The 27,891-nt window shown below is 39.9% G+C and overlaps 1 protein-coding gene across 5 annotated transcripts in view; it reads left to right on the forward strand.

Moving 5' to 3' along the window:
- Positions 1-27,891, forward strand: part of atp8a1 (ATPase phospholipid transporting 8A1) — a 105,071-nt gene that overhangs the window by 27,157 nt on the left and 50,023 nt on the right. For 3 of the 5 annotated variants that reach the window (XR_008603771.1, XM_055016787.1, XM_055016783.1), the window contains exons 4-17: positions 48-146; positions 4,354-4,399; positions 4,602-4,642; positions 7,028-7,101; positions 8,427-8,496; positions 8,592-8,719; positions 9,546-9,657; positions 9,994-10,159; positions 13,033-13,160; positions 14,967-15,044; positions 15,165-15,253; positions 18,878-18,922; positions 22,740-22,812; positions 26,904-27,009. Coding sequence is in view for 4 of the 5 variants with exons in the window: in XM_055016787.1 (XP_054872762.1) it covers positions 48-146; positions 4,354-4,399; positions 4,602-4,642; positions 7,028-7,101; positions 8,427-8,496; positions 8,592-8,719; positions 9,546-9,657; positions 9,994-10,159; positions 13,033-13,160; positions 14,967-15,044; positions 15,165-15,253; positions 18,878-18,922; positions 22,740-22,812; positions 26,904-27,009 (1,255 nt within the window). In the remaining variant the exon portion in view is untranslated. Of the gene's footprint in view, positions 1-47; positions 147-4,353; positions 4,400-4,601; positions 4,643-6,165; positions 6,240-7,027; positions 7,102-8,426; positions 8,497-8,591; positions 8,720-9,545; positions 9,658-9,993; positions 10,160-13,032; positions 13,161-14,966; positions 15,045-15,164; positions 15,254-18,877; positions 18,923-22,739; positions 22,813-26,903; positions 27,010-27,891 lie in introns of all 5 variants that reach the window. The other 2 variants (XM_055016784.1, XM_055016786.1) reach the window with 2 other exon arrangements.

Consider the following 27,891-nt stretch of genomic DNA (forward strand, 5'->3'; position numbering starts at 1 on the left):
TCTTGCTGTGGCTTTTTTTTTTTTTTTTTTTTTTTTCTTCTTTATAGCAAATTCCTGATGTGTCTCCCACTGGTCGGTGGACCACACTGGTGCCGCTGCTCTTCATCCTGGTAGTGGCTGCTGTAAAGGAGATCATTGAGGACCTGGTAAGACAAACTCCAAATATTATTTGATACTTTGTTTAACATTTTCTAATGTCTTTTCTTTTTTTATGAAAAAAATCTATGACTTGTGATTCATGGGCATTGTTGTCTAAGAGTTCAAACCAAGGATTTTGTTACAATGCATACTTGCAATGTTTGATCTGGCTAGTTTTATAGACGATCAATTTATAGAAAAGTACTCAGAATACTACCCATTATATATAAGGAAATTTGTTCTCATTTCTTATGGCATTGCGCAAGTTTGTACTATAGCTGCATTTTCTTTATCTTCAAGTGGCATTGCTCTTCCATCCTCTCATATACTCTCTCTTTCATCTGCCCTGAAAATACATGGAAATGGTTCCAGGTGTCTTTATATAATATTGTATGACCATATTTCAGTTAAAAAACAAACTTTATTTAATGTAACTAGTCCAGTAATCGCTCCAAAAAAATTTCACACTATTAAGACCAAACCATGGTTCGTTTTGGTCCAGACGAAGACCACCTTTTGTTGTTGGACTAAGGTTGGTTTATCAGGGCCCGGGGGATGTTTTTACCACCTGTAAACTAAAAAGTGGGAAACATGGACCAGATACATTAAGTGTGAAAAGGACTTTTATTACTCCAAACTATTTCTAGATTTTCTGGTTTTAAGGACTCTAGACTGCACTCAGAATGATGGTTGAAAGTGCAGCCTTTTTTTGGAGAGTGTATGAACACTTCCTCCAGTACAAGGTTAGTCCAGACCCCTGCTGTGTCATAAATTGTACAAAAGTGTGTGTCATGTGATTCTGTGTTAGAAGTACCTGAGAGCCACTAGCTGACCCAGAAAGAACACCATTATTGCAGGCATTAATACATGGCCATCAGCAAGACCCTGATTAAAAAAAAATCAGGCAGTCAGCAACTATCAAAAGGCAATCAACATACTTTTGAAGGCCTAATTTGCATTTAGTTTACAGCAACCCTCACATCACAGCTATTAACATTGTGGTCCTCAATGAATGCAGACAATCTGGCCATGTGTGTTGAAATTGTGAAGATAGTTCATTTTTTAATCTAAGCATGCCATTAATTAAGTCAGAGTAAATTGAAGTAAAATCAAATTCTCTCAAAAAAAAAGTATTTTGCAGTAGAACAGGCCAATAGTCTTCGTTCGAAGTGACATACCTTAACTGGAATAGACAGTCCTCCTGTACAGAGTATGCAGGGCTTTTGTTTTGTCTCTTGCTGTACAGTGTGTCCTCTGAGTGCTGAACTGTTCCCTGTGAAGCAAAGAGGAGGCAGTGATGGTTATATGACCACAGCAGGATACTCCCCAACATATAGACACTCCATCAGACATAGACAGGCATACACACACACTCAGAGGTCACAGCTGTGGCTACTGCACCCGGTGTACTCATTCAGTCAATTAACCTAGATACTGAATGCTCATATACAAAGACAGTTAGTACTAACAAAACAAAACAACTGTCTTCCCTCGAGCAAGTCTGAACAGATGCATGAAAAAAGGCAGTGAAATTTATTAGGCTGAAATTGAATTCAAAATAGATGTGCTGTGGTGTTCACAAGATTCCACTTAAGTCTGTCTGAACTAAGTGAGAGAATGTTGCATTCTACTGTATTGCAGTGACCCTGCAATGCGATCCTCTATGCAGGTCCCAGTAGACAGTTACTCTATACTATTAGCTTCTGTCTCGTGCTGAAGGGACCAGCGCAGCACTTTTTCTCCTGGCCTGTTGTGAAAAACATGGGAACAGAGTGGTGATGACTCCGTCTTTATTGCTGAAGGTCACCTGCACACATGTCTGTTCCCTGTGCTGCGCTGTCCCTCACAAGTTGACCTGACAGGGCAGCATCGACCCCTAACTTCATGAATCATGCACCACAGACACACACTGTACAGCACGTACATTACCTTGTTGCTGGATGTCTCTGCTACAGGAAGTTCAGCTTTCTTTTAGCTAAAAATATTCCATAAACTGAAATGTAATGATGTTAATTACAGCTGCGGTGTATCTTACAATAATATGCGGTGCACTTTTACTCAGTAACAGAGTTTCTTAATAATCTTATAATGAAATTGATAAGAAAAAAGCAGTTGAAAGAACAAAATAAATCTTGTTGCAGCCCTTTTATGGTAAAATGACCTTCACTACTTCATACATTTTCATTAGGTTTATGTTCAAGCTATGCAGGATTAGGAGGTTAATCAAGGTAACATTGCCGATGCCGCTTTTATCTTCCCCTGCTTTTATATTTCCCCTCTATGGCTGAAGTCTACAGAGGCCTGATACTGCAGTATTTACGCATAACCTCTGCGCACCACTCGCCTTCTACTGCACTGTGATTACACACATCATCTAAATACTGAACATCTCCTTTTCTCCATGTCCATCGGGACGGAGGGAGCGAAATAGGCAGGGACAGCGAATTTGAGAAGGGTGAAAGGCTGGAAAAGTTGTGGCGTAACCGATACAAATACAGTTCAGCTCCTCCTACTTCTCTGAATAGAGGAAGGTCCGCACAGCCAGACCTAATAGTGTGGGTGAATGAAATTAGCTGACAGCTCTTGCACAGGGGATGATGAATGAGCTTTGTAAAGGTCTCTACTAGCAAACTTTTTCTGGGCATAGTGCAGCTGGTGAGAGGCTGAAGCCATGTGACACAGCCAGCCTATTCATTAGACACTACAGCATGTTGCAGGAATATTAAATCAAATTTGATTCAACTGGAGCCTGAAATGGAAGGGTGGCGAGGGATGGCAGTAAGGAACAAACCGAATGCATAGGAAAGTGATAAACTGGAACGTAAAATAAGAGAAAGGTGGAAACAAAAGAGGAAGAAAAAACCTTTAGAGCAGATTCATTTTATGGTTTGAAATCACTGACACTCAGAGGAACTTTGCCATGTTGGCTTTGATATGACTGTGCTGATAGCAGCAGTCGTATTAAACACATGATTTTGGGACTATAAGAAATTCTGTTTGAGGAGAGAGAGAGAGAGAGGAAACCTAACAAATGTTAGTGATAGAACCCACCTCATCTTTAGAATCTCTGTTTTCTCAGTGAAAAGCTCGAAGACTTTTTGTCCCCTAAGAAGAACAACGTAGAATGACAAAAAGCAAAAAATCATTTTGAATTAAATTGAATTGTAATTACAGATTGGGTCTTCTCTTCTAGTGAACAGATTATTAGCAGCAATGTCAGTGGATGTGTCCTCTCTTTACTAATCAAGTAGAACACATGTAGCTTTTAAACAAAACAAAAACAAAACATTTATCATTTATATGAGATGGACGCTGCAACACATTATCACTCAGCGTGATGCTAGCTGACAAGCTGTCCCTTGGAATCAGCTGTTGAAGTCACAGTTGATTGCATGACTGTTCAGCCAACAACAGGGACATGAAGGAAGCAATGCTGATGATTTGTGCTTTGATGTGGTCGCACTGTACGTACTATAGTTTGTATAGTTTGGTGGTAGATACTATGTGAGACGCTGTGAGGCTGCAACTAATGATGGTGATATAAGAAATTTCAGAAAAAGAAACTGTTTTAATTTTGTGTTCTTTTTCTTTCAGAACTAAAAAACTTAAAAGTCCCATATTGTATGTTTTATTGTCTTTCATTTATAAAAAATGTAATGCAAAAAATGGACTACAATACATTACTTTATATCAGTAGATTTTTTTATTATAAAGCAAGATTTTGCTGTTGTAATAACGCAAGCCACCTGCCACTCAACGAATCAGGAATTCTTACTTGAAAAATGGAATTCATATAAATTCAGAATCAAAACCATCAAAATATGAATGATACCCAACCCTATACGAAACACTGCTTCATACAGTTGTGTAGTCCTTGTGAGAATATCACTCTGCAGTCGATGCAAGTCTAATCTTTGTTCAGCTTGTAACTGCAGACTTGGGTGTCCCTCTCTCCTGTTGTAGTCAGTGATGATACACTGTATCAGCTTCTTCAGCCTATAAAATCAGAGAAGCAGAGGCTTTTGTAATCTAGGACAGTTAGTTTTTATATGATACGTTTCTTTTCTTTGTTGTTTGTGGAATAGTGCACTTCCAGGGTTACACCTGGAGAATTCTCTCTCATGTGTTCTTACTTGTTTTGGGTCGTTGCTTCTTAAATATTGTATTTCAGTTCATAGCATGTGTGATGTGAATATTGGTCTGTTTTCCTTACAGAAACGTCACAACGCCGACAATGTTGTCAACAAAAAGGAATGTCAAGGTATTGAAAATGCTTCCTCCTTCATTCTTAGTGTTACAGAAAACCTACTGTTGTATTTAGTGTGGTGTGGAAGTATTACATTGTCAGCAAGCAGCTAGACTTGCTAACCACTGTTCTGTGTGTCTCTTCATCTTTTTTCCTTTGTTGCTTCCTCCTTCTCTTTTACTGTAACTTCCCCCATCACTGTCATTACCCACCACAGTACTGAGGAATGGTGCCTGGGAGATTGTGCACTGGGAGAAGGTATGTACCCACAATGTGCCACTAATGGTCATTTTAACCAGTTTGCATTTTGTTCATCTGGAGCAGCAAGCATATCGTTCATTCTTTTAGCACCTGTTGTGCTGTCGTCACTTGTAGAAACCTCAGACACACAACACACACTGACATAGTCTATGCACACATAATACACACTCTGACCCCTCTGGTATCCAGCATATACTAATTAATCCAGTAATCCATGTGGACGGTCATTACAAGGCCATGCTGGAGGACAAAGAGCCGCGTCCTCTCTTCCTTCATAATAAAACTTTTTCTATTACGGTGGCTGGAACAGTTTGGCTAAAAGCAGAGGGTGTGGAGAAACAAACATCGTGCAGTGCAGAACACTTGAGTGGTAGTACTGCTCCTTCTGTTAGAAGAAACATTCAGCATGTAGCGGTGCAGTATAAACTGAATCTTTGTTTCTGCTATAGTATTTATGAGACAGACTATACGAATGGATCTGTTACTGGAAGGAAATGTGGATTTGTTCCTCAGAACTAAATTAACAACAGCATATGTAGTGTCTGTAAACATGTTACCACTTCAACTCCCAGGCTGATAATTGTACAACAATGGATATTTAATGTGTTAAAATGAGCAGACAAATAGTCCTGCAGTTAGATGTACAGTTATGCATTAGTTTTTGCAGAGAAAACCTAGTTGCATCACATACTTAGACACAAAGCAGCTAAAGTAAAGTGAGTATTATATCGCAGGTACTAAAGAATGAGCTAAAGGGTTTTTGTATGATTCCATCAACTGCGACTACTCTGATAATCAAAATACACTGTTACTGTACCAAAGAAAACATTCGAGTCATACACTGAAATCATCACAGCAGGAAGGAAATCACTGTGCTACTTGCTGATATGAAAAAGTCGCTTCAGTTCAGTTTTTTTATTTAAAGCTGAGCTTTAAATAATTAATGCTTTTTGCATCTTCATCATGCATATTGTAAAAGCGGCCTCTGTCCCAAATTTCGGTTTGGTCTCTAAATTTCTTTAAATAGTTACTCTTACTGGGAAGCTTGAATAAGGTCAAAGTGATTAACTTGTGTTTTGCTTTTTTTGCCAAACATGTAGATTGTAATTATTAGTAACGGTGTCAGTCTTAATGCTTTTGGAACCAAAATAGTTTTGTTATGTATTATGCATTTTATGTAATCCTTTTGTGTAGCTGTAATGTATTTTTTTATTCTGTAAGAAATACAGTGTTTGAGTATCGCATGGCTTATTTCAAATGCAATTTTCTTCTTTTGCTGAAGTCACTGAATGATTGAATCTGTGCTTGTACCTGTTTTGCAAAGTTCAGCTGTAATGGAAAGAAGACTCCAGCAGTTTTGTCAGTGTGTCTTCTCACCAGTATTGTACCCTGTTTTGGCACTTCAATGTACTCACCTTTTTTCCTTCCCAGCTGAGGATTTTTCCTCTAATGTTCAGCTCGTGTTTTCTTTTATGCTGTTTTATAGGCAACCCACAGCAGTAACCAGTTTATTTTCACAGGTCGAAGTGGGCGATATTATTAGAGTAAATGGCAGTGATTTCGTTCCTGCGGATGCTGTCATTTTATCATCCAGGTATTGGAGTCCACCCTGCTGCCAGACTGTGGGGGAACTTCTCCCTCTTTCTCCTTTTCTTCTTCTTGCTCTCTCAGCTCTCCCTAAAGAAGTGATGGTTAGATATTACGTCAAGTCAGTATAGTAAAAATGGTTTAAAATATCTTGATTTTAATCTATCATAATGCTAATGTCAAAACATGACTTTTAAGCATTTGAATATGGTATAGTGCTCTGCAGCCTGATGTGGCAACCATCACTTCCTTAGGTGAGTTGGTGGTAATTTGAACTAGAGTTGACCAATCATATCGGCATAAACCTACCTACCTCCTTCACCTTTTCAAAAACCATTTGGACCCACTGTTAATAGGCAGCCAAGAGTGGTTCTCTACACACCTTTAAAGATGTTTTTACTTCGACTTCAGTGCATATTTTAGCCAGTTTCCCCCAAAATGCTGACTGGGAAGCCTGGATTGTATAAAAAAGAAATTCCTGAGCTGGCACAGCATTCAAGCACAACCAGCAATTTCGCTGTGATGTGTTTATCCAAATGGTTTTGTGAAAAGGAGAACAGATGACCAACCATACCTCTGATCACACAGGACTGATCATTGTGCTCTTCTCATCTCCCTCAAACTGAAACGGTTGTCTCTCTCCTCTTATGTGTTTGCTGTTTGTCTATTTTTTTTTCCATCCTCTCCATCCCTCCTTTTTCCCCCCTGTCATCCTCTCCTCTCCTGCCCCCTGTGCGAGCAACTGCCACACCTCCTCTCTCTTGCCCCCTGCTGGTGTGTGGTTGGTAATATCAGGTGGCTGTTGGGGAAGTAGTCAGAGCTGCAAATGGGGATCACCTCCCGGCTGACCTCGTCATACTGTCGTCCAGGTCAGGAAACCAGCAACAATACCAACAAAACAGCGGTGGGAGAGATAGGGGCTGTGTGTTCCTACTGGAATGAGGCGTTTTAGCTCTCCTGACACACTTGAGGAAGAAAGGGGCATGGGATTATTTTGGCAACAGCCAGATAGTGGAGTGGCACAGTCCAACAAGACCACATTCCTTTCCTTGTTTTCACTTTACTTTTTCTACTTGTGGTTTGGTAGTCATACTGTTGGCTGTTTATATGGTGATTTTATTATGTTGTATTTTGTTTTACAACATAACATTTACCATAGACCCTTTGAAATGTTTGGCTGAAACGTCTAACACTGCTCAGAGTGAATGGAGACATCTAGTATTATACCACAAGAGCACATGCTCCTCCTTTTTGGACTTTGTTTTGGGTGTGAACATATTTTCCATATTCTTGCCCTTGCATGGCTTGTATGGCACCCTGAATGCAACAGTTTGCAGGCATGACAGTTTGCATGCAGTCATCTTCAAAGATGAAAAGGTTGATCCAGCTTGGATTTATAGTTTTGTTAACTTTCCACAACACGTTGCTTCACTTCCTTGCCATCACAAAAGACCTCGGCTCATTTCCATGACACAGAGCTCTCACTTGATGGCTAATAGCAGCACATTTCAAACCTCTCACTGATTGTGGTAGGGCTTCAGTGTCTTAAGTATGAAAAAAATACTCTATTAAAGGAGTAGCTAACCAGCGACCCAGCTCACCTTAACTACCGGCATGCTCTAACTCTTTGTCCCTGTGCCCAGAGTCTGCCAGAGGCCTGTTTGTCTGCTTTGTTTGTTGTGCTTGATATGCCTGCGTGCTCATGTTACCCCACTCTGATATTTGCTCTCTCTCTCTCTCTGCTTTCTGTCCCTTTGCAGTGTATTTTAGCCCTTCTTGAGTGACGGTTAAGCTCAGGGGCAGCACCAAACAAAGATGCTATGTCTGTCCTAAGGATGTTCACTGTACACTAAACACATAACTTTATAAAACGATTTAGTTTTATGTTCCTGAGTCTTTTTGGCTGGCATCTTTGTTTGCAGTGCTTAGTCTTCTGCTATTGTTGTTGTAGCCCCTTTCTCTGTCATATTTAGTTTATAATTATCCAGCAGTGATTGAATTTATAGTGATAATTATTATTCTTATTGGGAACCAATCAGTACTCTTTGCTTTATGCTGTACAACATTATGTAAAGTTATGATTATTTAAAACAATGAACAGCTGAGGTTAGATGTACTGTTGTATATCACTGACTAGCAGTCTTCTTTATTGTGATATTACTACAAGTGTCTGTATCCTCTCCCTCCGCAACAGTGAACCCCAGGGTATGTGCTACATTGAAACATCGAACTTGGATGGAGAAACAAACCTTAAAATCAGACAGGTGATTTTCCTTATTTCATCCATCTTTATTCAAGTTACTGTCCAAACAATGTGAGCTTACAAGTTACAGTAACATTGCTTTAATTACATCAACAGGGTCTCCAGATGACTGCGGACATAAAGGAAATCGACAGCCTGATGCGTCTGTCTGGGCGGATGGAGTGTGAAAGCCCCAACCGCCATCTGTACGAGTTTGTTGGGAACATCCGCCTGGATGGACACAGGTGGGCTCAGTTGTAGAGCGTCGTGCCTGGCTCTCTGCCTCTATTACCAACTCAATAGCCCATTAACTAGGAGCAGAGCCAGAAGCAGGACATTATGAGGTTTTAGGGAATATTTAATCTTTCAGCTAAACAAATGAAAGGACCTGCTTCAGTGATAGTTAATGACATTTGTTCGGAGGCTTTGCTATTGTAAAGAAAATGCATTTCCATCTGTATGGCTGCAGTTAGGACATCATGATTTGGTTCTAGGAGTCTGGCACAATAAAGCTCTCGAGTAAATGCTTTTGCTGGACGTTACATTTGGCTTTTAGGGGATTCATAGTTTTGATGTACCACATTTCCATATTAATCTTTTTGCAAACTGTATTTTCTTTGTCTGAACGACATATTTGTTAGCTTGCAAATGGAAAAATGCAGCATAATATATATAGAGGCTGATATTTTGACTGGTTGTTTTTGAAATATTATTGATGTGAACAAAATACTAATGACCTAGTTTCTGATGATGTGCTCTGTCTGTGTAGCTAAAACCTGTCAATACACATTACTTAGTGCTATAACATTGGTTGTTGGTTTTTGTTGCCATTGGCATATTTATCAATAAGGAATCAGGAAGGTTTACCTCAAATCAGTGGTTGTATGTAAGGTTAACACCTAAATCAGTTGTTTAATTTAAGGTCAAGACTTACATCAGTGGTTGTATTTAAGGTCAACACTAAAATCAGAGCTTGTATGGAAGGTCAAGACTTGCATTAGTGCACTTACTGATTCGGTGTGAGATGGGAAGATGCTTCAGCACTAATGGCAGTGATGTTTCTTAATCCAGCACGGTGCCACTGGGTCCAGACCAGATCTTACTGAGAGGAGCCCAGCTTAGGAACACACAGTGGGTCCATGGTGTGGTGGTCTACACAGGACATGACACAAAGCTCATGCAGGTAAAGCATTTTTATAGTATTTACTGTAATAAATGTTATCACAAATGGAGAGCAAACTTAAGCATTATTTTTTTTCTTTCTATTGGTGCTAATATAAATGTGTTCAACTAATTGTTAAATTAATACAGTATAACAAACTGTATGTCAGGCTGCAGGCTTTTATGTCACCAACCCTTACTATGCTTTCTCAGTAAGTATTCAGACATTTCATGCTCCATAAGCTGTTCAAAGGTTTAGATAAATGACATTTTCTATACTGTCACAGAACAGAAAGGGAACTCCACCATTTGTCCTACTTCATTTTTTACCACAACTGTCTTGTCATGTGTTACCCAGAATTCCACACGGCCTCCTCTGAAGCTGTCCAACGTGGAGCGTATCACCAACTTTCAGATCCTTGTGCTGTTTGGCTGCCTGCTGGCCATCTCTCTGGTCTGCTCCATTGGCCAAACCATCTGGAAGTACCAGTACGGCAATGATGCCTGGTACATGGATCTCAACTGTAAGAGTCCCAGCAGCCCATGCTGCACATCTTATTCCACACATTTTGTCTCACTTGTTCATATCAGCTTATTTCTTTGTCATTTTAAGTTCTTAAATGCTGGTATGTGTCGTGTCGTTTTTATGTTGCCTCAGTTAAACAATGTTTCGCATTACAAGTGAAATATGTGGCAATGTGGGAATAAGTGAATTCCCTGTTAACTGAGAAAAGACAGCCGTGACATGCATAAATGTGTTGTGAATGAGTCTGATTGAAAAAGAAATGGTTGAATATCACTGCGCTGCTGTACTTTTTTGTTCCTTTCTAATGTTCTGTTTGATTTTGTTGTTTTCTTTGTTGTCGTTTTTTTTAACAGCTCCAGGTAACAACCATTTAAAAGCCTTGGCCATCCGTGAATGACCCTCCCTTACTAACCCTTTACTGAAGCTGTGCCTATGCTAAGCAAATGAAGCCCCCTACCCTCGCCCCCTATATGGTTGCCCTACTTTGTATGGGCCCATGCCATGGACAAGCACATACCAGGGATCCAACAATAGGTTTTTCCCCTCCAGCTCTCTTATACCTTCGTCTAGTTATTTTCAGTGCCTGATGAAAACAGTGTCTCACTTTTCCTCCATTTTTTTTGTGCCACGTTAAACGCTTTGCAGTTCCCAAGCTTCAGACCGTACTTCCCCCCCCCCATTTTATTTTTCCTAAAAGAAATGAATAGCAGCAATTACTTTGACTGCAAGGGAGATGAGGTTGTGCTCAGGAAGCTTTTCATAGCAGGAGGCTTATACGTGTTTATTGCTCGAACACAACATGTGGTGCAACCCGAGGGGCACGAGCTGACATTTTCTAAATGCCTCTGCCGCCTTCTTTTCTTGTGTGGATTTTTCAAAGGACAGACAGAGAGAGGAGGGGGAGAGGTGAAAACCTGCTCGGTTTTTACATGTATTCTCCAACCCATCGTTGAAAATGCCTCTATTTTAAGTTACTATTACAGACATTAACCCAATGCAAAATAAAGGCTTAGTTTCTGACATTTGGTCTGTTGTGATGAAGCTCTGAACCTGGTATGCAAAGTGATTATCGTGACACTCTGGCCATTACTCTGTACCCTGATAGGCCTGTGTAGGAGAGGTTGTGCCCTGGTCAGTTCAAGCTTGCATTACAACTTACACTGTCCCTTTTGATGAGATGTTGCATTGGCTTCTACTGTTTTTTGTAAGGGTTTTAATATCGTCCTAAGTGGCATTAAAACTCACACCTAAAAGACCCGATGTCAAACCGGTGAGGGGAGTGTAAGTTATAAAGCAAGCGTCCATCTTGAGACTGATTTTACTTCCATAAGGAGTTGTTGAGACTCTGTCCAGTGCATATTATCCAACCTGTGACAAAAGAGAGAGGTGGGGAGATTGTCACATCTTAAACTTTCGATGTAATTTCCTAAATTACTATAACTTCACTCACTCATACAGACAGGTGCAGTCGAGTCTTAGTCTTAGTTTTAGTCAGCCGCACATCACACAAGCTCATGTGTCACTGAAGGCTTTAATTACACATGCCAGACACACATACATTGTGACAACTTAATGAATGCAGGCTCTGAGTGCTAAAATGTATGCTTATTTATTTTGCCCTCGTGTGAGCAGCCACAGCTTGCTCAGTGAGCACAGTTAGTTTTTGTAGATAGCTGTGTACTTATCACCATATTACTGAATTAATGCAGTGTCTCTGCAAACTACTGCTGGCTTAACTGACAGCGTGGTGAAAACATATTTGTCCCACTTCTACTTTTAGCATGAAGGGATGTGGTTTTGTCACCCTAATGTAGACATGCCGTGCAAACACGAGTCGTTCAATAATAATAATAAGAATTTACAGTCACATTTATGTGAATTTAGAAATTTTTTTATGTTCACTGGCTTGAATAAACAAAAATAAAATATGTATGTTACCTGTGCATGTCCTGGTTTGCTATGGTTTGATAGTTTCTCTAATGGCTCCCTACTGGTCCAATCCAGTGTCACTCTCTCATCTACTAGCAGCATTTCTGTGTAACATAATGAGCTGGCTTCTAGAAATGAGTGAAATGAGGTGATGTAGTGATCATCATTAACACCCAAACTTTGTTGCTGACATAATCCACCCACTCTTTTCCACTCCTTGTTGGTTGAGAATGTGCTATGGACTGAATCTCCCTCCTTTGTCTTGAGAGCATCCGATACGTTTGTCTTCCCCCCCACTTCTGAAAAAGTGCTCCCTCTTGTTTGTGTTGTTGTAGCAGTAGCTTCCATTCTGCCACTTTCTTTGTGCCATTCAGCTTTTTGTTTTGCAATTGTTCTGTCATGGGGAAGTGCTGGCCCTCTCAACCGCTATGCTAAGATCAAGGCTTGGGTTGAGGAAGGTAACATTTGCAACTCCTGCAAGCTGAGGAAAGGTAAATCACATCCCTCCTGTTTTCATGTTTGGTGTCAGTGGGCTTACATGTTGATCATTGCCAATTGTTTGGGGCTTCGGGGGAACCAACATCATTTTGCATAGTGCTTTGTGGAATTCATTGCCTGGATCATGCTGGATGCCAAGGCTGCTGCTGTGACACTAATGACATTTGAGATACTTCAGTCCCTGTTCGCTACTTTGAAATCTTTGGGACATTAAATTGGATTGCTAATCGGTTGAGTTGTAAGAGGATGAGGTTGGGTGGAAGAAATGGTTAATTCCAGCTAATGCATGACATTAGCCCAAAACATTCTCTGTATTGGGATAATGTTAATAATTGGCTGGAAGTAGCTTTGGGCATTTTCATTTAACTAACTGATATTTGCAGATCAGCACTGACGAGTCTCCTGTGTATCACTTCCCTTTGTCCAAAACTCATCCCCTGATAGATGGCGGGGCGGCTAACTTTGGCCTCAACTTCCTCACCTTCATTATCCTGTTCAACAACCTGATACCTATCAGTCTCCTGGTCACACTAGAGGTTATCAAGTTCATCCAAGCCTTTTTCATCAACTGGGTGAGTTGAAGCTACCTTGTAGACTTGAACTGAACTAAACTCTAAATCTGAGATAAATACACTTTTTTCTTCATAGGTGTGACTTTCAAAAGGAACACAATGATTAGATGTTGTTAACGCTGTGTTTCCATACTTTCCAGAAAGAAATATGCCAAAGAGGACATGTAATGTGCTATATTATTGCGGGCTTTGAGCGCAAAATGTCTGAGAGGAAAATGTTTGCAGCACAGTTAATCGCTACATACACAAAGCAAGATGGGTGGTGACTGTTTCTACATAGCACACTACACTGCTGTAATCAATGTTAACACTGAATCAAATTATGTTTATGTCAAATGGGAGATGGCAGTGAGCCCTCGCAATTAATCATGCACTACAGTGCAGAGCATTTTATCCTCTTCACAGTTTAATAAGGTCTTGCCGCTGTCTTTAGCATTGTTTCAAGGTACTGCTGGTTTTTCATCAAACCTGGAAAAAAAAAAAAACATGCAGTCCATACTCAGCACCAGAATGACGACAGATGAGTCCAGTAACTAGCTAGTGAACATAAATGAGCAAAGTCTGTCTCCAGCTGTGGATTTAACCTTTAAAAAAATGTATCTCTGTGTGTCAAAGATAGACATTTAGAAGATTTTTTTTCCATGAAAATGATCCTTTCATGCCTCAAGATGACTTTCATTTAACTCTTCACCATTGCCTCCTATAGAATGCGTGGATGTCCTTAGTCCCAGTCTCTCTGTCCTCCCATGCTACTCGAGCTCACTAGCTAACCTACACCTTTGCTCAAACGCAGCAAAACTACTCTACGCTAAATAATGGCAAGTTGTCATACTGGTTAATTCATCCATTCATGTTTGAATACGAAACTGATTCTGAAGAAGAATCCTGTTGTGGAAATTTCGACCCTGCAAGTTGACAGGATTGGATCCTTAAGTGTGGTACTTATGAAACATCAGAATACTTAATCTGTGCTTTGCAGACTGTCTTCGGTGCACTTTTGTTTCAAGTTGTAAATGCCTTGCCATGGTGTTGACTGCCTATTTTGCTCATGATGCATCTTCCAGCGTATGAAGACACCAGACTGACATGTTACCAAAGAAACAAATTTGATTGTCACCATGGACATGACTCTAAATTAATGTTAATGTTGCCCCATAGCTGTGTAGAGAAGTCTTTGTTTGATAATCATGCGCCATGTCACCTCTATTACTGTTGTGTTCACAACTTGATGCATTGCCTCAAAGAAACCAAATCCTGAGTACTGCACGGTTAAGAACTACCGTAGATGTAAACATTTATCAAAATAAAATGATGGTGTACAAGTAGCATAGCATTGCTTTTACTAAATATTTTTAAGTAAACAACATGTATTCACACCTGTAAAGACCATAGAAAAGCCAAAAAAACATATTTTGAAGCACCAAGAAAATACTGCACTTATATGTACTTCGTAACTAGGTCAACCCCACCAAATATCTCAGCTGAGGAATCATACAGTTTTTTGCCCAAAGTTATTCTCAGCCCCTTTTATTCATTAAATTTTAAATGAAACCCTGGCAAGTAATTTTTAGCAACATTTAGGGCAGTTCTCAGTTGGTTTCTCTTCCCGCAACTCCACTTGGTTCAGTATTTTCTTAAGGGCATAGTGACCATTGGGAGTGAAGTGAAGCATCAGTTGTTTGGGGTTTTTCTGTTTTTACTGTCAGCAATGATGTGAAATTAACTTTGATGAAAACTTCTGTTGCACCAGATTTTTTTGTTTCTGAAATAATGTTACACTTCAAGTTCTTCTGTTATTGATTTCAGGACACTGATATGCTCTATGAGCCCACAAACACACCTGCCATGGCCCGCACCTCCAATCTGAACGAAGAATTAGGCCAGGTAAACAATGCAGTTCAAATTATATGTTTCAGTGTTCTAATGTTCACTTGAAGTGTCTCTCACATTTAGGATAAATTGTCTGTTTATGAAGCATTCATTTGTGTTTCTCTGTCCGAACAGGTGAAATACATTTTCTCTGACAAGACCGGAACTCTGACCTGCAACGTAATGCAGTTCAAGAAGTGCACCATTGCCGGTGTGGCCTATGGGTATGTTCCATTTTCCTCCCCCGTTCACACTTTCCCCCCCCTCCCTCCTCGCATCCTCAACCGTTGCCTCCCCCATCACCTTCATTAAATGCCGAGTGTGCATCATAGTACATCTGGCGTTTCTCTCTCCTCCCCTTGCCTCCTCATTAGCAGCTGCATCAGTGCTCCTCTCAACAGAAACTATAAATAAAAGGCAGACAGACATTTGCAAGCAAAGGCACTTTACACTCTCCTTCGCAGGCTCTCGTCCATCGTCTGTCATGTTGGAGGTGTTTGTGAAAACTGGCTGTACCTCTCAGTATTCGCTCTCTGTGCGGTGCCGAGGACAGCGACGAGTTGGTATCACACAGTGTCCTATTATAAACACAAGGATTTAGGCAAAATTCACACTTCACAAGAATTTACTTTTTCCTCAGCTCCACTGAAATAAAAGCAGATTCAGTTACATCTTAACATTTGATCGGCGCCAACGCTATTCATCCCTCATTTTATTTTTGTGCATAGATAATTAAACTCCGTGGGTGCAAAACAAGTGGGAGAGAAGAGCGTCTTCACAGAACCACAGCAAGTGCAGGCGTGACAGTACATGATTAATCCCATTACGATTCAATTAATAGGATGATTGATGAAGTGCAGACTGAAGGAAGAAAGACAGTATTTTATCAGGAGTTCTTTGTGGTTTCATTAGGCTGTGATTGTGAGCTCAGTGAAGACACTGACAACTTGTCATTGTTGGGTCAACAATACAAAGTCACTCTTCAGCAGTTATGATGTACATGTTGATGATGTGGTACCTCCTAAATCATTGTGGATTTTCTTTTTTAACTGCTGCAGATGCTGGTTAAACGCACATGTGACATATCTGGGGTGTAATATTTTGGGCTGCAGAATGTTTTTTTTCCTTTTTTGTCTTTTTAATGGTTAGAAATGGGTCAAGTCTGCTGGTCATCAGGGACGAATGCTGACTGAAGTTCAGCAGCAGCCTGTCCTTCGTTCATCCTAAGTAAAGATGTTTTTCTTTGATACTCTGAAACGAGGACTCCCTCTTATGCAACTGATAAATATGGATGAGTGTTTCATAGCAGGAGGGAAGTAGACAGGTTCTAATGAGGTGAGGCTATTTTTGATGATGCCAACGTTTGGCCAGCTCCTTGTCTCCTTTTTTCTTCTGGGTTTCCGAAAATAAGAGTTTGGAGATTCAAAAACTGTTGACGGGTCATTTTTCAGTCTTCATAATCCACCTGACAATCACAACGCAAACTGTAAACAAATCTAATGTTGTATGTCCATTTACCAAGATTACTCTCCTTCTGAAGAATATATGATCAAATTTTATATTAAAAAAAAACTAAATGAGAATTTTATCTTATGTAAAATCTTAATATATATATATATTTTTTTATATATCAGTATTTCTTTACATTTGTCAGGAAATTGTCAAGCATTATTGTATCCTCAGGTATGTGTTTTTGTTCTGTGATAAATTAATTGAAATGCCTGTAGTGTTTCCTGAAGAAAGTATTATTTTAATACTACCCCAACAGAGCAGAACAAATGTATTATTGTTGCATTGACCCATCACGAAAACGGCTTGATAAGCTTGAAGCTATTTGAACATTATTATACAGTTTGATAACTGGTACTTCTTTCTTGTTTCTATCATAGATGCTTTCAGCTGTCTGCTTGCCTTAGGTTAACCATGAAATATGGATAAAAGTAGTTAGGAGGTACATAATGTTTAATTAAACTTTAAATTCTGCACTAAAGATAACTGAATAGTTTTTTTTAACACTGTTTTTAAGAATCTCACACTACATCTAGATGCAGGAGTAATATTATGCCAAAAAAGAGATTATTACAGAACAGAGATAAAAACATTGAATGTTTTAATACAAATGAATGAACAAGCATGTGCGTAGTACTTACTCTGGAGCGTGACTTGTAATTTGGTTCCAGCACACACACATAAAGCCCCCCTGACACTGCCGCCTGCATGTGTTCCTCACCACAAATTAAGTGCTGCTGTAATTAATAAAGCCATCCCCAAGGGTGTAGACATTAATTAATTTCACTGGATTGGAGTCCAAATCTGAAGGAGAGACAGTGTTTAGGTTAGAACGGCTCACACAATCCTCCTGGTTGTTAATTGAAAAGGAAAGAGTGAAAGCATATTTTATTTAGATGCACTCGAATGACGAAACTCACAAAAATGTGTGTTTTTTTTTTTTTTTTAAATAACAGATTTTTGTCTGAGATTGTTCTGTTTCCCAGTAGAAATATACATCAGCTGTACCTGGTATGTCAAATATTCGTCTGCTTACAGACAGAAAGCAGATAATCACAACGTTTCTTTGCTGAAGGTAAAGAAGAGCAGACGGCTCTACAGAGTGAATAAAACTGAGTCTGAATCAAATGAAGAGCTATAATGTTCAGTGGAGCACATCGTCTGGTCGGCTACACTCCTCACAGTTAACAAAATCCTGCACTGCAGTTACTTGGAGCGGAGATGTCAAAATCACTTGGTGCCTTATTTTTGAACAGAGTGCTCTCTGACCACATTTCGTTTTTATACCTGTTTTTTTTCATGTCTACGTAAATTGATAACCATGAAAATATACACAGCATGCTAACAGCTGACACGTTTCTGCTACTGTCATAAAATTGTTGTATTGTTATTAGTTATTAGAATTGCTTAAATCTGGCTTGATTTTTTTTGTTGGATTGGCTGTGGTCGTAGTTGATAAATACGTAGTCGTCCCAACATTTTGGGACAGCAAGGAGTCTGCTGAGCTTTCTGGAGGAATTCTGCTTCTCCCTCAGTCAAATTGAAATCATATGGAATTAGTTTATGTCAGTCACATTTCAGCTTTTACCGCACGAGGTTTGGTACGGATATAATTGAGGATTTTAGTGATAAATTTAATTCTTTCGTTGAGGGACTTTATAATGAAAATCGGCTGTTATTGGACTGGCATTTGACAAATCATGCACAACTCAAATTAAAAAAAGAACAGCATCCAATATAATGAGCTCTAAGTATCGTTCTTTATTACAAGGGAAGATTAAATTGTATCAGCTTAAATAAAATTCCACAACAATTAAAGATTTCCATTGTTACTAATAACTTAACAGTAAATGCCAGTGTATATATAGAATTGTAAGGAACACTCACTAAACATTAGCAATTAATGTTATAGTTACTGTTTCAATAACAGAATATACTGAGGCAACAGGGAGCCGACTAGCACCACAGAAGTTAAATGCATTTTGTTTAATTAATCCATGCTAAACCCAAAGTATAAAAATTAAAAGTTGTGGCTCTGCAGCTAAACTAACCGACTGCTGGTGGTATATAGTTTTGACAATGAAGTGAGTTTCAACCTTTCATCTTCAAAATATTCCTTCTGAGAATAAAACATTAGCGGGCCTGCTGTAATCACCCCTGTCAACCTAACCCCAACACCTTGACTAAAGTCCCTCCTTGCATCTGACCTATCATACTCTAACACCAACAATCCCATTTTAACTCTAATCCTGGCATCTGCACATTCACAGCACATGTTGAAAAAAAAAAAAAAAGACTGTCAACAAGATGCTCTTTGTTCTCCACCTTCGCTCCAACAGTCACGTCCCTGAGGCTGACGAGGGTAGTTTTGCAGAGGACGACTGGTAAGATGATGGGTGTGAAATGATGGTCGTCTTTTTTCGCTCTCCGCTTCTGTGATGTATTAGTGCTGCCTTGCCTTGTGGAAACTGTGACTTTGAGCACAATACCTCAGTGTGTGTTTGCTATTTTTTCTTTGTGCGTTCAGTACTCTTGGGACGTGTTGTATGTGACTGTGGCCCCTTGATTCACTGTGTGTAACTGTTGATGTGAAAGGACAGCTTCAAACAAATGGTGCAGTATTTGTTGTATATATTTGTGGCTCATTACTGTAGCAGTCTTCACATTCAATCATCAGTATTTAAGTGTTGTGGCTTTCTAACAGGCACGCGTTCATCAGCAGGTTTGATAGACGAAACCTTCCAGTGTTTACTGTATGTCGTGTCGAGGCTGAAGCTGTGCAGTGCATTCTTCTGTTCCCCAGTTAACATCAAACTAACTTTGGAGGTGGTAGCTACACACCCACTTATTCTTTGTCTTCCTCACACACACAGAGCTCACGCACACAGTCCTACTTCTGAGATCCATCTGCTACAGGGTTTAGATCTGCAGCAACAGCATGGGCGTGTCTCATCCATTTTGCATGGGGGATTGGAGCTTGTTTGTTAATGCCTATTATGCCAAAATGTCGAGTCTTGCTGCTTTAAAAGACGTTGCCAGCTCTCATGAAAGCATGTCTCAGCAAGTCGCTATTTTTTGCTCTCTCAAACAACCTTTAGATGGTTTACTTGTACACAGGAGAGGTTAGAGATACAGGAGTAACTGAACTATTGAGTGCGTTATGTAGGTTGAAGAAAACAGAACCATCACTAAATCAGACATATTCCCATGGGCCTGTTTTTCTTTACATAAAGGTGAACTTAAAAGAAAGCTTGTGAGTCAAAGTTCTAAGTTTATCATTTCCTCCTCTTCCCTGCAACAGGACAGTGTAGGTTTAATCTGGAACTGGTCCCTGGTTATTGACTGTGAACAGCCAGCACCCTTGTTCCCATAGTGACAGGACCTCTGTGTGCTGGCAGATAATCAATATCTGACCGTCGTCCTCGCCCAGCCTCGTGCCTCACAAATTTCATCAAGACAATTGATTGCGGCGATCTACGCTACTGCTGCTGGAGAGAAAGGCTCAGAGCTTCCTTCCCTGTACAAGGCTTAGAAACAGTAATACTGACGCTATAGATCTTCTGACAAAAAATGACATGTTCATTCTTTGTGCCAGTTTGCTCATGTTTTTATATATCACATGAGCACCTGAGTAGTTTCCATGCGTTTGGAAATCAGGCATGATTGAACCAGTTGCATTCTGTATATTTTACAGTTTATTATGCAAAGCTTAAAACCAAAGTCTATTCGGTAAAAATATTTGCCCTCCTTGTTTATGTAAATGGAGCATTTAGAAATGCAGACTTTGTTTTTCAATTTCTCCATGACACATTTCAATAAAGCCTGTAAGTGTGATAAATCTCCCTAACCTCCAGTGCATCCAGTAGGTGTAACACAGTATCGACTCGAGTCATGCTGTTTAATTGTGTTGCTGTCTTTTTCCTATATTTTTCTTCCTCCAGACTTCTATTTTCTGTGCTGTAGATAGGAGTATTACTAGCCGGCTGGCTGGTTGGCTCTCAGGGACAGCATATCCTGTGGGATTAGAAAGACTTATGGTTGCTAATAGCAGCCTGAGTAACATTTCTATCAAGCCCCAATGCTACCGACAAAGCTGCTGTCTGCCTGATCTATAGGACTCTATTTATCACAGAATCGTGAATCGATCCCTGCTGGACAGGCAGCGAGCCGCTTCCGGCTACGTATAAAATCACTGCCCTAAGCCACTGTTACAGGGATAAAAACTTCCTTTCTTTCATTAATGAAAAGTCCTCTGCAATCCAAATTGTCCAGTTCAGCACGACTTTCTGTTGTTGATGAAAGATGTGTATTTTTTTGATTTTGCCATATTCCTAATGGACTTCAAGATATTGAATTATGCTGCTTCTTGCCAAAAATAGAAAGTATTTCTGGTACAAGAGACTAATTGTGTTTCCAGTAATTTATTAGGGCTTGGCTTTGATTAGTGTGTGAGTAATGTGGTCTTTTTCAGCTGCCAGAAATTCAGCCTGTCTGCTGTCCCTGTAAGCAGTTCCTCATGCATTGTTTAATTTCCAAAGCAAAGGGGAACACCATTTATTATTTATGGAAATGACTTGAGTGAATATGATATATAAACGGGATAATGAATAAATGTGTGAGCTTAGATTCTTTGTGCATTGGTAACTAATAATGTCCCATTTCAAGACACTGCTTTCTCAAAGGATGATCTACTTGTGCCAGCGTGGACAGAATCCCAAGCAGTCACACTGTACATCACATTACTGAAGCCCAGGGGGCTAGCATTTGCATTCTGCTGCACTGTGGTTAATACTTCATTCAACAAATGTCAATACTGTTGGCACACAGCACTGGCTGTATTATTACCACTTTGAGATCTGGTTTGTGCTGCCAGTCTCAGTGCAAATTAGTTTTATCTAGAGCTGAAGATGATTTGGTTGACAAGAAATTAATTTGTAACTACAGTCAGTGGCGACCCTATTTTCAACACCTCTGTCCAGTAGGTGATGTTTGAAAAATGACCAGAAAGCATCGACCTTGCTAACCTGCCAACCCCCGCAGTGTGTTTTGATTGGTGATGTGGACCTACCTTTGGACCACCGCGTAATAATTCACCTACTGCCTTGTGCTGTCCATAAAGCAGCCTCACCTTTACAAATAATCTTCAGATATACAGGACTGTGTCGCTGAGTTTGTCATCAGCATGATTGCAAGCTAAAACCTCAGTGGCACAGTAAATATACTGCATAGTTATGGCAGTGTCAATCCAAACTGAACATTAGTATCTTTCTAATGATCGACTTCAAGACTGGGCTGGTTAGGTTTTGCAGACATCTAATGAATTAAACGGAGTGAATTTTTCTGCTTGTGTTTTCATTTTCTTCAAGCCAATTTGCCAAATAGTGATCGGTCCTGGCTTCTCAAGTGTGTTTATGATTTAATTTATGATAATTTACTGAATATTTTTGGGGCCTTGACTTTTGGTCAGATGAAATCAGCAATTTAAATATGTCAGTGCGGCCTTTGCAAAAGTGTACTGGGTATTCTTTTTGCAGTTTTTCCTGAGATTTTATGGACAAAATAAATTGGGTAAAAATAAACCAACTGACGATGACAATTAAAGGTAGTTAAAGCTCTAGATGAGTCTTGAGGAATAGAAAGAATATTGTGTGCTTGTACTTGATGTAATGCTCAGATGCACAGTCACAGGCAACTAAAGCATTTTTTAAAAAAATGTGAACAGAAATTATAGAAATTATGCAATCTTTAAGAGGCTGTAGTACATAAGAGTAGTAGACAGCGAAGTGTCAGAATTGGTTTCTGGTTCTAACATGTATATCTAAAATAGTTCAGCATTATGATCTGCCATTATGGAGTGCAGAATAGTTTCACAATGTTTGAGCAGAGTTGTTGATTAGTTATTGAGCTGAAACTGCTGTCAGGAGGTGTTGATGCAGGGACATCATAGAACCACACATTGTAGAGAAAACAAACAGTGTGCAGAGGCATCTAGTCCATTTTAAGGCAGGAAGACATTATTTCCGTGTATAAAAACTTCTACACAGAAATGAGTCTTTAATGACTGGGAGGGACTTAACTATTTGTTCCTAACTAGCCTATAGTCTTATTGTCAGGACATCATGCTGCACTTGGCTGTCAGTGGCACTATAAATGTATTCCAGTGTGTTCTGTCGGTTTGATGTCTCCATCTCTTCTTTCCAGGCACAGCACACACTCCTCAGACGAGGCAGGATTTAATGACCCGAGCTTACTGGAAAACCTCCAAAGCAATCATGTAAGTAATGTCAGGGTTCCCTGTCGCCCACCTGTGGTGACTGGTGCCAATCAGGATAAAATTAAGAAGGATTTTGAATCTAATTGTGTGTGGTTGTATAATGCCTTCCTGCCATTTTAGGTGTTGACTGTTTTGACTTGTGTGTTGAGTCTTAAAAATGGCAGAACGGCTGTGATGTTTCATGGCACGCATCTTGTCACGTTGTGACGAATTTAGACCAAACACCATAATTGCATTTAATATTAGATTGAATAAAACCCTGCTGAGGAGTGGATCACTGTTTCCTTACACAGCACTATAAACAAAAGGCAAAATCTGACAAGATTAAGACCCCCTTCATCCACTGATTCATAAGAAACTCAGGAGATTGAGCAAGAAAACGGTCTAAATAAATGCTATCACATGCATTTGTGGTCGTTTACAGGACTTAAGAGGGAGCAGTAATGTCCACCTGTAGTAATGGAAAGGGTGAAGACTGATTGATTGGTTGTTTGAGTAACTCAGCTGCAGAACAGTGTGGGGGAGGCAGAATGTCACATCTAATTACGTACAGTAGTGCCGCCCAGGGAAAGTAGTAATCCCACTGTGATGTTTGCTTTGTTATGACAGCAGAATCTCTTCACACATTGAGTTTGTCTAAGATCTGCTCTAGCTTCATACTGATAGCCCCTCATCCCTGCTAATTATGGTGCATAACCAACTGCTGTTAAGAAACCGCAGTCTCTCTGCATCTCTTGGTGGAGATTCTGCTCATGATTAATCTGTTGGGCTGCAGTTGTACTAATGCCTTGTTGAGGTTTCCTAGTCACATTTTGTTTATGTGTAGATTCAGCAAAGGTTCTGGTAGACCATCTAACTGACTACTGACTCTCACAGACATGAGAGCAAGTTTTAAGTTTTTATCTGAACAAGAAGGCGAATAAGCAAATTTTCCCAAATGTTGAAATATTCCTTTAAATCTAGAAAACGTCATAAGATACTAAATTAAGCGATGTATTTCAATTAACACCCGATGCCCTCACCATACAAACACTTACGGCCATCAGGGCGCTTCTTACTTAACCACTACTAATCCTTATCATTAACAACAGTTTTGCGTGGCTGCAGGCTGTTTGTAGGAGTAATGTTGATACAGTGTTGCGGGAGGATGGCAGACTACAGGAGAAGGGAATTAACAGTACTGACAAAAATAAACACCCCCCTGGTGCTTTTCATGTTCTCTTGAGTCACTGGACATGTTCTCCGCCTGCAGAGTTCCAGCAGCTTTCGTGGGTGTTTGTTTGCTCACTCGCCCAGGCTCTCTGCTCCTTTGTGCCCTAACCCTTCAACTGTTTCCACACCGGCCACGTCTGAAGTGATGAATGTCTGTCACTGCTGCTGTGACATAGGTTACCCAGGAGTCAGTGGGGGTGATTGCAGGCAGCACAGTATTAGCTGTCACATCTAATTGTGTCATCAGAGCCACGTTCTGTCTAGGTTAGCACCTTCTTGGATAGCGTACTCACACATTTTTGTACTTCTATTCTTTTGAGGACCCTCAGTGACATAATGCACTCTCTGGACCCTAACGTGAAATGTTTTAAACTTTTGGAAATTTGTTTGCTAATATCTGCAAGTTTAATATGCAGATGAAACCAGGAAACTTTAGCTTCGACTAAAGACATCAGGGAGATGCGTCTATCCCAGGGCCAATATCAAGTTTTAGTAATCAAAGTGACTGCTGATTCATATTTCGAACCAACATACACTATATTTGTAGTAAAAATTAAAACCATGGTGTGGAAATTTATAACAAATACCACAAGCTTCAGGACTTCTGTTTACTCAAAAAAGACTCTTTACGATTTTTCCTTCAGCGTTGATCGTCTAGAACACGTGACGTATAATCAGTCAGATCGTGCTGTGGGTGGGACATCTGCTCAGATAGAGAGAGGCATTTTTAAATTAATATATTTTATTGACAATCAGTTAACAGAGTAACAGACAGATAATCAGAATAATAAACATTAGATTTGAAAATCAACCTGAACAATAATTGGTCGACCCCTACTAGCATCACCGTTTAATCTCCCTTTATAAAATACAGTGAAAACATAAGTGTAAACACAACACGTTGTGGTTTTACAATTAGTTATTGGCTTGACTATTTCACGGCTTGACACAGTTAGTTCTGTAACTTCCTAGAGTTTTGTCATCACTGTGGAGTTGCCAGGCTAAAAACAGCACAGAGTTGAAAAATGGCAAAATGGCTACTGTGTATGTGTGACTCCATCCCTTTATGTATATCTAACAAAAACCTACTTGTAACCTGAAACAAAGTTAAACCCTTAAACTGATAGAGCTGGACACAATGTCTGCACTTTGAAAAACGTCCTCACTCGTGGTGTCGAAAACTGAAGTACAGTTACAACACACACACCAATATGTCCTTCAGAGGATACCTGTCAGCCTGGACCAGATTAGCATGCTGCTAGGAGGCAGAGGGGACTGTCACCGCCACCTGGACTGTAATAGACTCTGTGTATTTTCATTTACAAGAGGCCCTTTGATTTACCCCTCCTCCCCCTACATTCATTCATCACAGTTTTCACAGTCAGCAGAAGGAACCAATTTAATAATACTGTGTGTCGAGTACATCGCTTTTTGTTTGAGAAGGGGAAGGAAACGAGTTCTTTGGAGCAATCACTTCATAGCATGGCTCGATCTTACACCTTTATAGTATTATTCATGGGAGGTTATGTTTGTAAGAGCTGTTGTATATTTTCTGCGTTACTAAAGGTTTGTGACGGCTGTATTCATAAATGGTTTCTCACAATGATGGCAAACTGGGATTGTGAATAAGCTTATTCTGGCCATTGTTAACAAAGGTTTGCAGCCGGACTACAGTCGGTATTGTTGCTGTATTATTCAGGCCTGTTGTGGCCCTGGAGGCTGCTGATATCTTTGCCTCAGCTGTGGTCACTGACTACACGCTGGTGGTCCTCCACTCCCAGACAAGAGCCTCAGCAGATGTCTGTCTGGGTTTACCCCTTGGCAAGTTAGTCATACTGTTCCCCTCATTAATGTAAAATGCCCTCAGTATATAGGTTAGGCTTTTTTTTCATTAACTGAAGCAAGTGTGTGGGATAAAGGGGCACGAGTAAATGTCTGTCAGCAGCTGGCGAGTTCTGTGCGATCCTTTTGGCTTGTTACCAGCAGTCATTTGTCTGGCCAAACCTGACTAGTGAATACTGAAGCCATGTGTATTTCAGGCAGTGACAAACCTCAGGCTGGCGTTTAAACCAAAATGGAGATTTAATGGCTCTTTAGACACTAAAGGGTTGAGAAGAAATGTGTCCAGTATTGTTTTTTTGTTAGTTTGTTGACTCCACAAAAAAAAAAAGAAATGTTCCCTTTGAGGAACCCATATTATATACATTGCAATATTTTGATTATGATTTTACTGTGTTGGTAGTTGTTCTGCAGTGATATTTACTCCTCAATGTCACAGTCACATACTTGTACCAGAGAAGTGAGGTTTATGTTTAGGCATCAGTGACTGGTGTGGAGAACACTTATTTATACATTTTTAATTAAGTAGAAAGCAAAAGTAAGTTTTCTTCAACAAATATTTAAAAACATTGACAATATGTCTTCTGGTTTACTTATAGCAAGCATAAGACACTATAGCACTGAATGGAGACGGTGATCTGTAAAGCAAAAATGTGGCTAAACAATATTTTTAAAAAAAATACGTGGTTTTATTGTCTAGTTGTTATATGAGAGGTGTTACACTGAACCTTCCTGATGCAGCAAACCTCTTGTAGACACACAATTCACCCAAATCAACGGTGCATACATGCATTTAAAGGAGTCATCTGTAAATGCGTCTGCATGCTCAATACATGCAATGACTGCTGTAGCAGATGACGTGTGCCATCTGTCTGTCACATGTACATCAGCTGTGAATCATGTGGGTTGATTATAGTCTGTCACTCGAGTTCTCTCTGCCCTTGCATTATTATCATCAAGGTCTTTCTGCTTGTTTTGCTTCTGTTACATGTTTTATGAAGGAACGTTAAAAGTCAAAGTGCCCTTTCCACTTCCTGTAGCCTACAGCTGCTGTTATCCTGGAGTTCATGACCATGATGGCCATCTGTCACACTGCAGTCCCTGAGCGCATGGATGGAAAAATCACCTACCAGGCTGCATCTCCAGGTATGTCACACCTTCTAGTGGAATATAGCTTCTGGATATAAAGTATGCTGCGCTGGTATTACTCTACGGTATGAAGTGTGTTCACACATGATAATTTGGGAACATTATTTTTGGCCAGACTTACACACTACAGTCTAGGAGTGCAAAGGTGAGAAACAGAAGCCTAAAAAAAATCCAAATCGCAAATAGGTCTTCTTTTTTGTTTCTGTTCATCAAGGCTTGATGTTGCAGCATGTTGCAGCTGTTTTTTCATTCTTCACATTGTCCACATATATGTAGTGGTTTAATTACTGCCAATTTGCACCTCCTGTATGTCACAAAACCTGCAACCAAAGAACATAATAGTTTCTGCAATTTTAACTATAATAGTAGTCAGATTTCACCAGTAAAGTACAGATATAGAAGTGATTTTTAATGATAGGTTATTGTACAGATGTGTAACACAACAAGTTGTGCACTTTTACTAGTGTGGTCTTAGTACTCTTCCTTACACAGACACACACACACACACACACACACACACACACACACACACACACACACACACACACACACACACACACACACACACACTTCAGCCACAAATAGAAGAGAATTAGCTCTTGCAATACGTGTTGCCTTTAGGTGGCATAAGTGTCAAAACTGCAGGAGCTGCTGCATTTCTGGCTTGTCGATGCTGCTCTGCGGCATGTTTATTTGTAATTCCAAACTGCTGCTGAACAAGTGGTCTAGTCCTCCAGGTTCAAAACTGCAGGCCTGGAACTGCAGATCTTAAACTGCTGGTGCTGCAGCTCTGACTGGACCTGTTTCCAGGTGCTTTACATAAATGATGCTGCATGTCCTTGATATTTCTCTTTGTTGCAGTGTTTAATTTTCCATCTA

Source organism: Amphiprion ocellaris, chromosome 13 (genome assembly GCF_022539595.1).
Source record: "Amphiprion ocellaris isolate individual 3 ecotype Okinawa chromosome 13, ASM2253959v1, whole genome shotgun sequence".
Classification (NCBI taxonomy): Eukaryota; Metazoa; Chordata; class Actinopteri; family Pomacentridae; genus Amphiprion; species Amphiprion ocellaris.